The sequence below is a fragment of the Delphinapterus leucas genome, chromosome 12 (assembly GCF_059928025.1).
Source record: "Delphinapterus leucas isolate spDelLeu-1000000601 "Yukka" chromosome 12, BTC_Dleu_Yukka2, whole genome shotgun sequence".
Classification (NCBI taxonomy): domain Eukaryota; kingdom Metazoa; phylum Chordata; class Mammalia; order Artiodactyla; family Monodontidae; genus Delphinapterus; species Delphinapterus leucas.
The window spans coordinates 29,260,972-29,279,812 of NC_143140.1; the positions used below are offsets into that span (position 1 = coordinate 29,260,972).

Here is an 18,841-nt window from a genome sequence, read left to right on the forward strand (position 1 = left end):
GTTAGCCACAGGGCAAGTTTAACCTTGTGTTACTCTGTTTTTCCAGGTGGTATATTCTTTCTGTGGGCTAAGATTGAATCACCACTGCTCAGGTTAAGGGGAAGACTAATGTTATATTTTAAAATTCTTTAGCCCATTTTTTCCAGTGTCAGTAACCTTTCTCTTTTATCCTTACAGTTCCATCTTTTGTGGCTTTTTCTCTTTAGCTGCCTTCTCTTTTCTGCCTCTGGGCCTTGTTTTTCATCTGGCTAGGTTTTTGTTTTGTTTGGGGGAGGAGGTGTCCTTTGCCATTGCATGAAGCACTGGAGAGATTTAGCTTTAACCAGGTTTATGAAAGGTTCAGAGAAGTCAACAAGATTTAACCTGAAAAGTCATCAGATTTCATGAGTCAAGGGTTAAGAGTAAAAAGCAATTTAAGAGTTTGGGTGCTTTATAACTTCTGACTAAAGCAAGACTTTGGGAAATACACACACTTCTGATTTTGAATGGTAATACTCAGTTTTAGTAAGGTTATCTGTCTTATCTGAAAATGGAATTTATGTTGATTCTCTTTGCAAGCCAAGAACTTTTCCAACTTGTTTCATTGTGTTCTTATACGTGACCTTGAAAGTATATTAGTTGTTTATAATTTTTCTTTGCTTTTAAAAATTGTTTGAAGAAGTTAAGTGTAAATATCAAAGTAAAATGTTTATTCTGTAAAGTTCTCTTTTGTTTAATTAGGTGTTTGGTGACCAATAAATCTGCCTGGTTGAGCTGGTGGAATCGAATTAGTAAGTTTGTGTAATAGTTGGCCGTTTCTAACCGTGGTGTTAAGATTTATTCAATGCTTTTCATAAAGGATGAATGTGTTAAGACCTTCTAAAGAGGTAGTTTGGTAAGGAAACAGAGTTCAGGCCTGAAGGTCAGGGTATCTAATCCCAGCTCTGCTTTAAGCCTTGCTCTGTGATCTGGGGCAAGACATTTCGCTCCATGCCTCAAAACCACCCTTCCTAAAATGAAGATACAGATCGCTCACCTACCTCACAGGGTTGTTGTGAGGATAACTAATAAGTAACTAGAAAGTTCCTTACCAGTAAAAGGCTTATGAATAATTATATACACATATACTAAAAGACAGTCAAAAATAAGCTTTAAAAGTAAGTCCTAAATAATTTTGAGGAACTTAGTATATAGTACTTATCTCTTTTCATCTTTGACATTAGTTCTATAAAATTGTGTTATAAGATTGGGAAAAGTTTCCTATAGAGGCTTTAGTACATACTTTGAGCCAAATTGGTATAATAATGTCAATTGCAAGTTTGTGGTGAATTTAGCACCGTAGACTTATGCCCACTGCCTTATTTGAGTCAGAGAACAAAACCTCTCTTCATAGTTTGATTTAGATTGTGAATACATATGCAAGGGAACCTGACTGATATTGCCTGCTAGGATTTTTTGTTGCTCTGACACAGGTATTTCTTTCTAGGTAATTGTTCTGGGAACCCCTGCAGAAGAAGATGGTGGTGGCAAAATTGATTTAATCGAAGCAGGGGCTTTTAAAAATCTTGATGTTGTTTTTATGGCCCATCCATCTCAAGAGAATGCTGCTTATCTACCTGATGTGGCTGAACATGAGTGAGTAATCAAGTTGAAATAAACTTCGTAGTGGAAAACAGGCTATTAGAATACTTTAGTGACTTAACTGTAGGCTAAAACTCCGTACTTCTGCATTTAAAAAGTAAATTGAAAAAAAACAGTAAATTGAAAGAAAACAGTAAATTGAAAGATAATGATGTGATTGATATTTGATTTCCATTGAACGACATTTGGTAGGCCCCTTCCAATTGAGATTTAATATGGTGTTCATAATTGAACTGTTAAAATACTGCCTAAAAAGCGTAAGAATAGCAAACAATATGTTGACACGTATGTTCTATTTTGAATTGAGAGGAATCTGGTTTCTGGACAATGTCTATCCTTTGATATGGAGTTGCATTTGCAGCTGAATAGATCTGCAAGAGACAGCTTTGTTAGACTTGGGAAGAAAACACACTTCTCTAGTTTACTTATTTTGAGCTCTTTGCAAAAAGGATAAATTATGTTCCTGACGAAAAAATACAGAAACTGACTAGCTGTGGATTTGATTGGAATTTGCCAATATATCCTTTTCTGATTTGTCTGGTGCTGAAACTGTTTTTTTCTTTTTTATCTTTCCCTCTGTTGAAAAGCTCACTTTTTTTGGTACCTAGGAGCATGCATCATTTAAGTGGTTTAAATTTTTTACATCAGAAATTTCAACCATAATAGTTAATGGTCCAGTTAGGTGTCTGGTCCCAAGGAGCCATGGCTCAGCTGCTTGAGGAAAACCCCATGTTCTCCTCTGCAGTAGCCTGGGAGTAATCGCAGAACCACCCCAGCAGTGCTTCTAGATTGTGTGTTCAGTTATCCTGCATTTCTCTGCATCCCTTGTTTTCAGAGGGTGACTATTTTAACTGTTCTGGTATTTTTGGTCTTATCACCAGGAATTGGTATTGTGACAGTAGGAAGAATCTTTCAACTTCCGTTTCAGGGATGCTGTACAGTAGTACACCTCTGGAAAACCTTAGAGGTTAGAAATCTCTGCCAATGCCTCTGGCTAGAAGGGACCAGTGGCTGCAGGCAGGCTTCCCAGTCCATTAGCCTTCTAGGATTTAGGTTTAGGTAGGCTTCTTGGCCTTGATTCTGAAGTCAGTCCATTGGGCCTCAGGCCTTTTCTTAATATCTGGCTTCTTAGATTTTTCATTTGCCAACTTTTAAGATGGAAAGGAGAGCAAGAACAAAAATTTAATTTAAAAAATTACTAATCTATTCATGCTAAAAATCTGTAACAATAAATAAGATAAAGCACTATGTCCCTATTAATCACCTTGTTTCACATCCAGTCCCTTTTCTAGAGATATATGTTCTCCCAGGACTTTGGGGGTATATTTATAGACATAACATAGGTACATGTATAAATTAAATCTTAAAGGAGGATTTTCCCCCCTCTGAAATAGTCTGCTAAATATATTATTGATCTGGCTCTTGCTTTTTAAAATTAAACAATGTGTCTTGAATATCATTCCATATTAGTTTTTTTTAAATGTTCTTTTTTTAAAAAATAAATTTATTTATTTATTTTTGGCTGTGTTGGGTCTTCGTTTCTGTGCGAGGGCTTTCTCTAGTTGTGGCGAGCAGGGGCCCCTCTTCATCGCAGGCCTCTCACTATCGCAGCCTCTCTTGTTGTGGAGCACAGGGTCCAGATGCGCAGGCTCCGCAGTTGTGGCTCACGGGCCCGGTTGCTCCGCGGTATGTGGGATCTTCCCAGACCAGGGCTCGAACCTATGTCCCCTGCATTGGCAGGCTGATTCTCAACCACTGCACCACCAGGGAAGCCCTTAAATGTGCTTTTTAAGCCTAAAATACTAATGCTGATATAAAACAGGCATTAACATTTCTTTTCCTGTAGTTTATTGTGCTTTAATTTTACATAGATTTGAACCCTAGAAGAAATGGTGCTAGAGCCATTTTCATAAAGGACATCTTTTTCCATTTTATAATATTTATCACCAGTTTTGTTAAAATTCCAGTTTCTGAGTGATGGTGATAAGATATAGATCGAGGAAATAACAAGTATCCTAAAATTTAAAATATATATTTGGATTTTGTTTTTTAAATAGAATGTTTGGAATCAGTAAAGAAATGCCATGAGCCTCCTGAATCTAGCTCATTAAAAAAAAAAAAAAAAAGTCACTTTAGACTTTTTTTTTTTTTTTTTTTTTTTTGCGGTACTTGGGCCTCTCACTGTTGTGGCCTCTCCCGTTGCGGAGCACAGGCTCCAGATGCGCAGGCTCAGCGGCCATGGCTCACGGGCCTAGCCGCTCCACGGCACGTGGGATCTACCCGGACCGGGGCACGAACCTGTGTCCCCCTACATCGGCAGGCGGACTCTCAACCACTGCGCCACCAGGGAAGCCCTAGAGTGACTTTTTAATAATTTAAATGTGGGTACTATTAATCAGGCTTAAAAAGTGTTATCCAAACAAGTCACCATTATTAATTTTTTTTCTTTTGGAATTATCAGACAAGGCCATGAATCATGTGTTCAAAGAGTTAAAAAAACAAATGGAGGCAAGTCATCTTTATAAATAACTATTTAATATACAATCCTTTCTCTAAACCTTATTGTTTTTTATTGTATCTGAGTAGACTGGTATGAGAACTATTGGGAAGTGGAAAAACAATTTATAAAATTTTAAGGGGGACGTCCCTGGTGGCGCAGTGGTTAAGAATCCTCCTGCCAGTGCAGGGGACATGGGTTCGAGCCCTGGTCTGGGAAGATCCCACATGCCACGGAGCAACTAAGCCCGTGTGCCACAACTACTGAGCCTGCACTCTAGAGCCCATGAGCCACAACTACTGAACCTGAGTGCCACAACTACTGAAGCCCGCATGCCTAGAGCCCATGCTCCGCAACAAGAGAAACCACCACAATGAGAAGCCCGCTCACCGCAACTAGAGAAGCACACGTGCAGCAACGAAGACCCAACCCAGACAGAAATAAAATTAATTAATTACTTTTTAAAAAACTTTTAAGGTATTAGTGATACAGGTATTCTGGACCATTAATAAAATATTGGTCAGGAACAACTGACTTAACGCTAGAATATTTTATAATACTGTGAATATAATCTGATTTTTAGAGGTTGTCTTAACCCATTTCAAATGTCACCTTCTTTCTGTCTTTCCTTGACCTTTCCCCACCTTTAAGACAGGAAGAATTATTTGAGCTTTTGTAGACCTTTGATATAGAACTATCACAGTACAGTGTAGAAGGAGACAGGAGCCATCTCTTCTGTAATTCTAGCACTTAATACAGTATTGCATTGTTCGTTTAAATTGAATTGTGTACAGATTTAATTTGTGCAGGAGCTCGATTGAGCAAAGTTCTTTTTCTCTGTTTTTTTGGAATGCCTTCTTTGTGTTAGTCACTGTATTACATAATAATAAACTAGAACTAAGGTATGTAAATTGCTACATTATTGCTACAAATTAATTCAGCAGTGTGAATCAATTTTGAATAATAGTTGGGTAGTTCTAATTACTTGGATTTTCTTACTTTGGTGATATTGAAAAAAGTAATTCCGAATGATGTTTTATTTCCTAGTGTGACTGTGAAGTACTATGGAAAAGCGTCTCATGCTGCTGCTTATCCCTGGGAAGGACTAAATGCATTAGATGCTGCTGTCCTCGCCTACAACAATCTGTCTGTGTTAAGACAACAAATGAAACCTACCTGGAGAGTTCATGGTACGAATGTCAAATACTTTGGGTAATAGATGGCACTTAATATATTTCAGTGCAATATAATTCCTTAATATTTGATTAAAAAAACATTTGGGAACATTTTACATACTTTATGAATATTCCAAAAATTTTTAACATTTTCAGAAATTCCTGGGACAGGATACTAGATGTTCATTTATATGTGGGCAAGAAGATAGTTAAGATTATTTGTACATAAATAGAATGGTCATTTTGAGTATTAGAAATAATGTTTTTATGTAAGGATCTATGTTCTTTCTGTGGATATTTGAAAGTTAGAACTTGATTTTTCAGTTATCTTCACTGTCTCTTAATATTCTGTGGGTATTTGAAAGTTAGAACTTGATTTTTTCAGTTATCTTCACTGTCTCTTAATAACAAAATTTCATCATTTTCTCATTTAAAAAAAAAAGTGGTGGTTACTGGTTTTATGTACTCAAGTGCTGTTAACCCTAAGTAACATCTTTTTAAATTATGTGTATCACCTTAATATATATGCAGTAATAAAGTATTTCTTGAAGGTACAGATTTATTTTTTAGTTTATTTCCTTATGATTTAAGAAATTATTATACTTTAAGATCTGTTCTTTGCCTGATTTTGCTGTAGTCTGAGATTAGTTTGTAACTGCACTTTTACCAATTTTCTACGTTAGTTTCTTTAAAAAGAATAAACAGGAATATGTAAAAAATATATTTTTTAAAACAGGTCATATAAAATAGGTTTTGCATACTTATTTTCATTATTATTTTGAATGGATACATCTTCCTTCTCAGTCTAGTTCCAAATAAATGCATTTGTTTTGACAGTGGTAGTATATTTTGTCATCTTTGACTTGCATTTGTTTCTTGTTGGCATGAAAATTATTCTCCCAGAGCCAAACGCTATTTAAAATGAGATTCCTGAGGTATGAGGGTAATTACAGAGGCTCATACCATTGGTTTTTTTCCTTATGTCAAAAGTTTATCAAAATGTACAACTGTAATAAAACGCACTGAAATAAAAGTCTCTCCCAGAAGGCTTAAGATAGTTGTAAAAATTTGTAGCAGTTTCTTTATAGTCAGGAATCATAATTTCTTAACATCGTATAAATTCCTCAGACTAAAGTACATATAGACAGTTATTTTTTTTCCTATTAGCGAGAAAGTGTCACACTGTGCATAGAAACTTGTTGTATAACATCAGAATCTTTGGTTGGCATATATGTGACGCTAATAAGTTTAAATTATTTTTCTTTATGTATATATTGGCTGAAAAACTTTATGGGTGTATTTAAGCTTAAAGAAATGATCTCCACGCTCCAAGCTCAATTCCAGTAATTTGGTTCTTTTTATAGGTATAATAAAAAATGGTGGTGTAAAACCCAATATCATTCCCTCTTATTCTGAACTAATCTATTACTTCCGTGCACCCTCAATGAAAGAACTTCCAGTTTTGACCAAAAAGGCAGAAGATTGCTTCAGAGCTGCAGCTTTGGCTACTGGGTGCACAGTAAGAACTTTTAAGAGTTAATCTAAGTTATAATCAGAAGTATATATGTGGGCTGGGGTTGTTTATATTAAGTTACATTTAGAACCTAATTTGTCTCCCTTTTATTTGGCAATCAATGCCTTGAAAATGCAAAACCAGTTGACTGAATAGTTGATGTGAAAATCTTTCATTCTTATTTATTTTACTCAGTGTCTGCATAGGGAAGACTGCAGTCGTCTTATTACACAGGACTTAGAATAACTGATATTGCTGAGCTAGACTCCCTGCCTTTTTGCAAGTTATATTTTTCTTTATTGGCAGTTATGCTTTTGGAAATGCTGTATATAGTTCCTGTAAAGGGAACTTTATGGCAAAATCAGCCAAACCTATTTTTGGTGAAGTCACAGGTGTGTGTAATAGTGATATAAATACTTATGGCTTGCTGGAATGAAAGTTAAAATAGACACAGTAGTCAAGAGGTTTTGTTTATTTGACTCATAAAGTCGGCAACATTTATGTACTAATCATATAGGGCATACAGTGGGATGAGAAGCTCCAGAATTGCATAAATCTTGCCCTGGGGCAAGCCTGTAGTCTGGTTGGAGAGAGATAAGATCTGGATTTGTGCCTCTCAGCCTCACTGATTCTGTAACTTTTGGAAATGTTATTTAGTATCTCTGGGCCTCCATTTTTTCTTGAAAAATGGAGATAATGATGTAATCTATCTTAGGGTTCTTATGAGAATTAAATGGCATAATGTTTGTGAAGAGTTAGGGCCAACACCTCATACCTTATTTTTTTCTGCCCTCAGTAGACTGGAGATACATGATTTATTCAGATAGTAAGAGTGATTCTAAGACAGTATATGTTAAGTGGCCAAAGAGTAAAAATTTAAGCATTCATCCCTTATTTATTCATAATTATAGATATTTAAAATATTTATAACATAAAACATGAACTATTATCACTAGCTAATATCCCAAGGTATAATATTGCCTTATAATAAGGTTCATTGTTATTAGATTTGAGTCTATATTTAAGTCTTTTTTTCCTCAGTTTTACTGAGATAAAATTGACATACAGCACTGTATAGGTTTAAGGTATACAACATAATGATCTGACTTACATACATCATGAAATAGATTATCACAATAAGTTTAGTGAACATCCATCATGTCACATAGGTACAACATTAAAGAAATGGAAAAGATTTTTTTCCTTTATGATGAGAACTCTTAGAACTTACCCTAACTTTCATGGATAATGTACAGCAGTGTTAATTATCTTTATCATGTTGTACTTACTTACCTTATAACTGGCAGCTTGTACCTTTTGCCTACTTTTGCCTAATTCCCCCTCCCGCCAGCACGCGACTCTGGAAGCCGTAAATCTGATCTATTTTTCTGTGAGTTTGCTTGTTTTTGAAGTATAATTGACCTACAACACTATGTTAGCTCCTGGTATACAACATAATGATTTCATAGTTCTATTCATTTCAAAATGACCACCATGATAAGTCTAGTTGTCATCTGTCACCATACAAAGATATTACAGAATTATTGACTGTATTCCCCACACTGTACATTTCATACCTGTGACTCATTTATTTTGTACTGAATGTTTGTAATCTCCCTCACCTACTACTCTTTTCTCCCAAACCCCCTTCCCTCTGGCAACAACCTGTTTGTTCTCCTTATGACCCTGTTTCTGTTTAGTTATAGTTGTCCATTTGTTTTGTTTTTTAGATTCCACATGTAAGTGAAATCATACAGTATTTGTCTTTCTTTGTCTGACTTATTTCACTTAACATAATACCCTCTAGGTCCATCCATGTTGTTGCAAATGGCAATGTTTCATTCTTTTTATACAGCTGATTAATATTCCATTGTATATATGTATACCTTTAGCTATTGTTTTTACGTTCCATCTGTTGATGGACACGTAGACTACTTCCATATCTTGGCTATTGTAGATAACGCTGTAGTGAACATAGGGGTGCATATATCTTTTTGAATTAGCGTTTTTATTTTCTTCACACACCCAGAAGTGGAATTGCTGGAGAGGATGGTAGTTCTATTTTTAATTTTTTGAGGAATCTCCATACTGTTTTCCATAGTGGTTGTACCAATGTAGATTCCCACCAGTGGTGCACAAGGGTTCCCTTCTCTCCACATCCTCACCAACACATATTTGTTGTCTTTTTTGATAATAGCCATTCTGACAGATGTGAGGTGCTATTTCATTGTGGTTTTGACTTGCATTTCCCTAATGATTAGTGATGTCGAGCATCTTTTCATGTGCCTGTTCCTGTCTGTATGTCTTCTGTAGAAAAATGTCTATTCAGGTTCTCTGCCCATTTTTTAATGAAGCTGTTTGGTTTTCTGCTATTGAGTTGTATGAGTTCTTTGTATATATTGGATATTAACCCCTTGTTGGATCTATTGTTTGCAAACATCTTCTCCCGTTCAGTTGTGGCCTTCTTATTTTATTGATGGTAACCTTCACTGTTCAAAAGACTTTTAGTTTGATGTAGTCCCATTCATTTATTTTCACTTTTTTTTCCCTTGCCTGAAGAGACATATCCAAAAAAAAAAATTGCTAAGTCTGATGTCAAAGAGCGAACTGCCTATGTTTTCTTCTAGGAGTTTTATGGTTTTGGGTCTTACATTTAAATCTTTAATCCATTTTGAGTTTATTTTTGTATATGGTGTGAGAAAGTAGTCCAGTTTAACTCTTTTGCATGTGGCTGTTCAGTTTTCCAAACGCCACTTATGGAAAGACTGTCTTTTTTTCATTGTATATTCTTGCTTCCTTTTTTGTAGATTAATTGAGCAAAGGTGCATGGGTTTATTTCTGGGCTGTCTGTTCTGTTCCATTGCTCTATGTATCTGTTTTTGTGCCAGTACCATACTGTTTTGATTACCATAGCTTTGTAGTATAGTTTGAAATCAGGGAGCATGATACCTCCTTTTGTTTTTCTTTCTTAAGATTGTTTTGGCTATTCAGGGTCTTTTGTGTTTCTTTACAGGTTTTAGAATTATTTGTTCTAGTTCTGTGAAAAATGCCATTGGTATTTTTATAGGGATTGCAGTGAATCTGTAGATTTCCTTGGGTAGTATGGTCATTTTAACAATATTAATTATTCCAAACCTTGAACATGGTATATCTTTTCATCTGTTTGTCTCATCTTCATTTGTTTTCATCAGTGTCTTATAGTTTTCCAAGTACAGGTCTTTTACTTCATTAGTTAGATTTATTCCTAGGTATCTTACTCTTTTTGATGAGATCATGAATGGGATTGTTTTCTTAATTTCTCTTTCTGATAGTTCATTGCTAGTGTATAGAAATGCAACAGATTTCTCTATATTAATTTTGTATCCTGCAACTTTACGATATTCACTGATGAGCTCTAGTAGTTTTTTTGGTGGTATCTTTAGGGTTTTCTATGTATAGCATCATGTCATCTGCACACAGTTGACAGTTTTACTTCTTCCTTTCCAATTTGGATGCCTTTTATTTCTATTTTTTATCTGATTGCTGTGGCTAGGACTTCCAATACTAAGTTGAATAGAAGTGGGCAGAGCGGGCATCCCTGTCTTGTTCCTGATCTTAGAGGAAACGCTTTCAGCTTTTTACTGTTGATTAAGATGTTGGCTGTGGGCTTGTCGTATATGACTTTTTTTTAATTATTAATTTTTATTGGAGTATAGTTGCTTTACAGTGTTATGTTAGTTTCTGCTGTACAGCAAAGTGAATCAGTTATACGTATACATATATCCCCTCTTTTTTAGAGTTCCTTCCCATTTAGGTCACGACAGAGCATTGAGTAGAGTTCCTTGTGCTATACAGTAGGTTCTCATTAGTTATCTATTTTATATATAGTAGTGTATGTAAGTCAATCCCAATCTCCCAGTTCATCCCACCCCCCCCTTCCCCGCTTGGTATCCATACGTTTATTCTCTACTTGTGTGTCTCTATTTCTGCTTGGCAAATAATTTCATCTGTATCATTTTTCTAGATTCCACATATAAGCAATATTACACGATATTTGTTTTTCTCTTTCTGACTTACTTCACTCTGTATGACAGTCTCTAGGTCCATCTATGTCTCTGCAAATGGCACAATTTCATTTCTTTTTATGGCTGAGTAATATTCCATTTTATATATGTGCCACATCTTTATCCGTTCCTCTGTTGATGGACATTTAGGTGGCTTCCACATCCTGGCTGCTGTAAATTGTGCTTCAGTGAACATTGGGGTGCAGGTGTATTTTTGAGTTACAGTTTTCTCTAGGTATATGCCCAGGAGTGGGGTTACTGGGTCATATGGTAGTTCTGTTTTTAGTATTTTGAGGGACCTCCGTACTGTTCTCCACAGTGGCTGTACCAGTTTACATTCCCACCAACAGTGTAGGAGGGTTCCCTTCTCTCCACACCCTTTCCAGCATTTATTGTTTGTAGATTTTTTGATGATGGCCATTCTGACTGGTGTGAGGTGATACCTCATTGCAGTTTTGATATGCATTTCTCTAATAATTAGTGATGTTGAGCATGTTTTCATGTATTTGTTGGCCATCTATATGTCTTCTTTGGAGAAATGTCTATTTAGGTCTTCCACCCATGTTTTGATTTTTTTTTTGATATTGAACTGCATGAACTGTTTGTATATTTTGGAGATTAATCTCTTGTCGGTTGTTTCATTTGCAAATATTTTCTCCCAGTCTGAGTGTTGTCTTTTCGTTTTGTTTATGGTTTCCTTTGCTTTGCAAAAGCTTTTAAGTTTAATTAGGTCCCATTTGTTTATTTTTGGTTTTATTTTCGTTACTGTAGGAGTTAGGTCAAAAAAGACTTTGCTGCAATTTATGTCGAAGAGTGTTCTGCCTGTGTTTTCCTCTAAGGGTGTCTGGCCTTACATTTAGGTCTTTAATCCATTTTGAGTTTATTTATTCTTTTACATGTAGATGTTCAGTTTCCCAGCACCATTTATTGAAAGACTGTCTTTTCTCCATTGTATATTTTTGCTTCCTCTCTCATAGATTAGGTGACCATAATTAGGTGCGTGGGTTTATCTCTGGGCTCTGTATCCTGTTCATTGATCTATATTTCTGTTTGACTTTTGTTATTGAGGTATGTTCCCTCTACACCTCCTTTGTGGAGAGGTTTTTGTTTGTTTGTTTTAATTTATTTATTTTATTCTTGGCTGCGTTGATTCTTCGTTACTGCGTGCAGGCTTTCTCCAGTTGCGGTGAGCGGGAGCCACTCTTTGCCATGGTGTGTGGGCTTCTCATTGCAGTGGCTTCTGTCATTGCGGAGCACGGGCTCTAGGCACGCGGGCTCAGTATTTGTGGCACATGGGCTCAGTAGTTGTGGCTCGCGGGCTCTAGAGCACAGGCTCGGTAGTTGTGGTGCACGGGCTTAGTTGCTCCGCGGCAGGTGGTATCTTCCCGGACCAGGGCTTGAACCCGTGTCCTCTGCATTGGCAGGTGGATTCCTAACCACTGTGCCACCAGGAAAGTCCCTGAGAGTTTTTATCATAAAGGGATGTTGAATTTTGTCAAAAGCTTTTTCTGCATCTACTGAAATGATCATATGATTTTTATTCTTCAATTTATTAATGTGGTGTATCACATTGATTAATTTGTGGATATTGAACCATTCTTGTTGCATCCTTGGGATAAATTGCACTTGATCGTAGTATATAATCCTTTTAATGTATTGTTGAATTCAGTTTGCTGATATTTTGCTGAGGATTTTTGCATCTATGTTATCAGTGATACTGTCCCGTAATTTCATTTTTTGTGACATCTTTGTCTTGTTTTGGTGTCAAAGCGATACTGGCTTTATAGAATGAGTTTGGAAGTGTTCCTTCCCTGCAACTTTTTGGAATAGTTTGAGGATAGGTATTGACTCTTTTCTAAATTGTTTGGTAGAATTCACTTGTGAAGTCACATGATCCTGGACTTCTGTTTATTAGAAGTTTCTTTTTATTAGTGATTCATTTCATGAATTTCATTACTGGTAATTGGACTGTTCATATTTTCTGTTTCTTCCTGTTTCAGTCTTGGGAGATGGTACATTTTTAGGAATCTGATTATTTCTTCTAGGTTGTCCACTTTACTGGCATATAATTGTTCATAGTAATCTCTTGGGATCCTTTCGTTTTTCTGTGGTGTCATTTGTAACTTTCCCTTTTTCATTTCTGATTTTAGTGATTTGGGCCCTCTCTTTTTTTCTTGATGAGTCTGGCTAAAGATTTGTCAATTTTATTTATCTTTTCAAAGAACCAGCTCTTAGTTTCTATATTTTCTGTTGTTTTTTTAGGCTCTATTTTGTTTATTTCTGCTCTGATCTTTATGATTTCTTTCCTTCTACTAACTTCAGGTTTTGTTTGTCCTTTTCTAGCTCCTTTAGGTGTAAGGTTAGATTGTTTATTTGAGATTTTTCTTGTTTCCTGAGCTAAGCTTGTATTGCTATAAACTTCTCTCTCAGAACAGCTTTTGCTGCATCTCATGGATTTTGCATTGTTGTGTTTCCATTTTCATTTGTCTCCAGGTATTTTTATTTCCTCTTTGACTTATTTAGTGACCCATTGGTTGTTTAGGAGCATTGTTTAGCTTCCACACATTTGTGATTTTTGCAGTTTTTTTCTTGTAGTTGATTTCTAGTCTCATATGTGTGGTCAGAAAAGATGCTTCATATGATTTCAGTCTTCTTAAATTTACTGAGACTTGTTATGTGGTCTAGCATGTTACCTGTCCTGGAGAATGTTGTATGTATCCTTGAAAAGAATGTGTATTCTGCTGCTTTTGGATGGAATGTTCTATATATATCTGTTAAGTCCATCTGGCCTTAATGTGTCATCTAAGGCCAGTGTTTCCTTATTGGTTTTCTGTTTGGATGATCTATTCCTTGATGTAAGTAGGGTGTTAGTATGTTGCAGTCAGTTTCTCCCTATATGTTAGCTAATATTTGCTTTATGTATTTTGGTGTTCCATATGTTGGGTGCATGTATATTTATAAATGTTATATCTTCTTGTTGGATTGACCTCTTGATCATTATGTAATGTCCTTCTTTGTCTCTTGTTACAGTCTTGTTTTAAAGTCTGTTTTGTCTGAGTATTGCTCAGTATTGCTATCCTGTATTGCCAGTATTGCTATCCTGGCTTTCTTTTCATTTCCATTTGCATGGAAATGCCTTTTTCCATCCCTTCACTTTCAGTCTGTCTATGTCTTTAGATCTGAAATGAGTCTCTTGTAGGCAGCATATATATGGGTCTTGTTTTTGTATCCATTCAACCACTCTATGTCCTTTTTTTTTTTTTTTTTTCCAGCCATGCCATGTGGCTTGCAGGATCTTACTTCCCTGACCAGGGATTGAACCTGGGTCCCGGCAGTGAAAGCAATGAGTCCTAACCACTGGACCACCAGGGAATTCCCCATATTTGGATTTTTCTCTCTTTTTTTGTATATGTATCTATTATAGACTTTTGGTTTCCATGAGGTTTATAAATAGCAATCTATATACATTTGTGGTTATTTTAAGTTACTGATCTCTTAAGTTTGAATGCATTTTAACAATCCTGTGTTTTTATTCCTTCCCCTCACCTTTACTGTTTTTGATATCATATTTTACACACCCTTTTCTTCTGTGCATCCCTAAACTCCTTATTATAGATAAGATATATATCTGTATCCTTCCTACTAGCTTTATAAGTGGTTGATCTATTGATACTACCTTTACTGTGTATTTACCTTTAGCAGTGTGGTTTTTCCTTTTGTAATTTTCATATTTCTAGTTGTGTGGCGAGAAGTCCTTTTAACGTTTCTCGTAAAACTGGTTTTGTGATGCTGAACTCTTAACTTTTGCTTGTCTGTAAAACTTTTGCTCTCTCCTTCAAATGAATGAAAGCGTTGTCAGGTAGAGTATTCTTGGTTGTAGGTTTTTCCCTTCCATCACTTTAAGGATTGATATATTGTGCTATTCCCTTCTGGCCTGCAGAGCTTCTGCTGAAAAGTCAGCTGATGGCCTTATGGGAACTCCTTTGTACGGAACTTGTTGCTTTCTTCTTTCTGCTTTTTATATTCTCTCTTCATCTTTTAAATTTTTAAAAAATTTATTTATTTTATTTATTTATTTTTGGCTGTGTTGGGTCTTTGTTGCTGTGCACGGGCTTTCTCTAGTTGTAGCGAGCGGGGGCTACTCTTCGTTGAGGTGCGCAGGCTTCTCATTGCGGTGGCTTCTCTTGTTGCAGAGCACTGGCTCTAGGCATGTGGGCTTCAGTAGTTGTGGTGCAAAGGCTCAGTAGTTGTGGCTCGCAGGCCCTAGAGCGCAGGCTCAGTAGTTGTGGCGCACGGGCTTAGTTGTTCTGCGGCATGTGGGATCTTCCCAGACCAGGGTTCGAACCCATGTCCCCTGCCTTGGCAGGTGGATTCTTAACCACTGCCACCAGGGAAGCCCCTCTCTCTTTATCTTTAATTTTTGCCATTTAAGGACGGCATGATCCTCTTTGGGTTGATCCTATTTGGGATTCTCTGTGTTTTCTGGACTAGATGTCTGTTTCCTTTCCCAGGTTAGGGATGTTTTCAGTTATTATGTCTTCAAATATGTTCTCTGCTCCTTTTTCTCTCTCTTCTCCTTCTGGGACCCTGATAATATGAATGTTAGTACTCTTGATGTTGTCCCAGAGGACTCTTAAACTGTCTTCATTTTTAAAAATTCATTTTTCTTTTTTCTCTTCAGCTTGAGTGATTTTCACTACTCTGTCTTCCAGTTTGCTGGTCCATTCGTCTGTATCGTCTAATCTACTATTGATTCCTTCTAGTGTATTTCTTATTTCAGTTATTGTATTCTTTAGCTCTCAATCTTTTTTATGTTTTCTAACTCTTTGTTAAAAACTTCTGACTCCTCATTCTGTTCATCCATTCTTCTGAGTTTTTTGAGCATCTTTATGATTGTTACCTTAAACATCTTATCAGATAGATTGCTTATCTCCTCTTCTCCTATATTTTAAATAGTCTTTTAATAATTTTTTATGTTTTGGCTGACTTGTATCTACTTAGGTTGTCATTGTTTCTAACTTAGATGTTGCTAAAAGTAGAATATTATCTCTGCCATTTTATAATTGGTTTTTGCTAATGCTATTGGGATTATCTTTAGTTTGTGGGAGTATTGCCCATTTTTGATTTAGTCAAATCTAAATCTGTAAATCCTCTTAACTGGGCACATACAAACTGCTTCTGTATCTTCATGCACTGAAATTAATAAATGAGGACCACAGTCAACCTTTCCGCATTGTGAATCTTCTGTCTTGCTCAGGATATGTTATACCTTTCAGACCAGGCAGTGGTGTCAGTGTCAGTTTGTATATTGAAAATTGGTAAATCTTGATTTCTTTCTTTTAGAGGCTATAGCCTACGGCAGTATTTCTTAAGCATGTGATTTTGGGACCACATGCATCAAAATTACTTGGGGGTGCTGGCTAAAATGGAGACTCCTGGCCTCTCCCACACCCTGTTTAGGGACTGAAGTTGAGACTCACTGACTAGGTGACCTCGTGTGCTTTGGTGCATATATATAATGTAAAGGAGAGAGGGTCCTAGGAACTCCCGTTATAGAAAAACATACTTTTTTAAGGTAAAAGATTTGAGAGAGTTTATATCCTGAAGGGGAGGTGCCTCCTCTTAAACCTCTTTCTGTTAGAGAACTATTGCTAGTTTGAAAATTAGATAGTGAATTTGAGTTTCTTAATTCAAAATTTGTTTTATAATTTTTTTATTAGGTAGAAATTAAAGGTGGAGCACATGATTATTACAATGTTCTTCCCAATAAGAGCCTGTGGAAAGCTTATATTGAAAATGGAAAAAAGCTGGGAATAGACTTCATTTCAGAAGATGCAATGTTGAATGGCCCTTCAGGTGATTAAGTTCTTTCAAACATATTATATGCTATTTGAGGAAGGGAAGTACCATCCATGGTTAAATGGTTTTGTTTAACAGCTTTCGGGGCTGGGGGAGGTATTGCTCGTGATTTTTAATGAGTTTTTTCACAAACTTAATGGGTAGGGGAAAGACACTAATGCACTCCTCAGTGAATGTAGAATGTCAAGTGAACAGATTTGTTTTTAGAAATAGCCAACATACTCTTTGCTTTATATTCTAAATATTTCTAGTGTTTAAATTTGCTTAGTTCTAATTTTTAAGTAAGCTACTTAAAGGGGAAATAGAACTTTAATTCATCTCCAGTCATCAGTAAGCAGGTTACTAAGGACTTAGTTATATGGGGGCATTTTCAGTTTCTGAGGAGTAACAAACAGTTATTAGAATTTAAATAATCATAAGCATATCAGGTTATTTTAGGTTTTTTTCCTTTTAAGAGCATTATTATGTTTGCATGTTAGAAAAGCCTCTCTTAAAATATAATAATAAATGTTGATGAAATAGACTCAGAGGGACTTGGAGATAAAAACAGGGTGTTGATGTCATTCAGTGAGATAAGAGTTCAAGAGAAAGAGCAGGCTGGAGTATGGTAGGTTGGTATTAATTATTAGTTTGTTAAATTTGAGGTGTTCACAGGACTTCTAAGGAAAGCTGTCCAGTAGCCTGTTCCAAAAGTTGTTTGGGAGGAGACTTAGGGGTTGTCAATACATGAGAGGTGATTGAAAACATAGGTTTCAATGTGGATGAGGTTGCCCAAGTACACAGGAGGAGGAGTAGCCCAGAGATGAAACCCTAGGGATCACCAGTACTCAGGTGACAGGTGAAGGAAAGTGACTAGAGAGGGAGACAGAGGAAGCCAGACAGTCAGGAGAGTGGAGTCATGGAAACCAAAAGAGTAGAGAGTTTCTAGAAAGGAAGGAGCAGTAAATCATGTCAGGTGCTATAGAGATTAAGATAAGTGTGCTTTAGCGCCCATTGGACTAGCAATTAGAAATTCATGGTTTGTCTTACCTTTCCAAGGATCTACTGATTTTGGAAATGTTACTTTTGTGGTTCCTGGGATTCATCCATATTTTTACATTGGCTCTAATGCCTTGAATCATACAGAACAATATACTGAAGCTGCAGGTAAGTGTTATTACAAGTGAATGTTTTCGCATATACTCTTTTCGTAGTAGTAGTTGCCTTTCTAACTGTTTAGGTTAGCCTGTTATTACTTCTTTACCTAACAACACCTCAGGAAATACTATATTGTGGTGGGCAGTTGGAGAGGCAATTTAGATATTGAGAGCTAACCAGAAAACTATTAGTAATTGTAGTAATTGTAGTACATATGAGGTTATCTTTATTCATTTTATCTACCTTTTAGGATCACAAGAAGCTCAGTTCTACACTTTGCGAACGGCCAAAGCTCTGGCAATGACTGCATTGGATGTTATTTTTAAACCAGAGCTGCTAGAAAGAATCAGAGAGGACTTTAAATTGAAACTTCAAGAAGAAGAGTTTTTAAATACAGTAGAATAAAAGGAAGATTTAGGAGCCACTCACGGATCATGAAGAAGTGATGATTTTCTTCTTTAATCTTTTTTAATGAGGGAGGAGGGCATGGCTTGTTTTTCAGTCTTAAGGGAGTCATATTCCCCTTACCTGAAAAGTGAGGACACGATGTGGAGAAAACACATTACCTCATATCTAGAGTGAAAATTTCACAAATCTGTATATGATGGAATTGTGACATTTCAGGGCTGGTATGTAATGGCATTTCATAAACAACCTGGATGACACATGGTTTATCAGTGATAACATTTTAGAAATCCATATGTTGTGTGAGTGTATTTTGAAAGATCCAAGAGATTTCAAGCCTTATATCCAGAATTGCCACATGAAAGATTTTTTTTGATATAGGGTGGTAACATTGTTCTATAAAGTTGCTTTAAAATTCAAGTTCTAAATTTAGGGAAGGTTCATTTGGAATATCTGACTGTATCTGTTTTGGTTTAGAGAATTTCTTCATTGACAATAAAAGTATGCTTTTTATCAGAAATGCTGTGGGGAAACAACTAGAAACTCAGGTACAAAGAATAAGCTTTAGTTTTACCATTTGAAGGAAAATGAA

At 36.1% G+C, this 18,841-nt stretch overlaps 1 protein-coding gene across 1 annotated transcript in view; it reads left to right on the plus strand.

Annotated features, from left to right (window-relative positions):
- The window catches only part of PM20D2 (peptidase M20 domain containing 2), a 25,311-nt gene extending 6,802 nt beyond the window's left edge, over positions 1-18,509 (plus strand). The window contains exons 2-7 of the mRNA XM_022552561.3: positions 1,466-1,614; positions 5,165-5,307; positions 6,657-6,811; positions 16,569-16,704; positions 17,746-17,853; positions 18,095-18,509. Coding sequence (XP_022408269.2) covers positions 1,466-1,614; positions 5,165-5,307; positions 6,657-6,811; positions 16,569-16,704; positions 17,746-17,853; positions 18,095-18,249 — 846 coding nt within the window. The 3' untranslated portion in view covers positions 18,250-18,509. The remainder of the gene's footprint in view (positions 1-1,465; positions 1,615-5,164; positions 5,308-6,656; positions 6,812-16,568; positions 16,705-17,745; positions 17,854-18,094) is intronic.
- Positions 18,510-18,841: the final 332 nt, after the last annotated feature.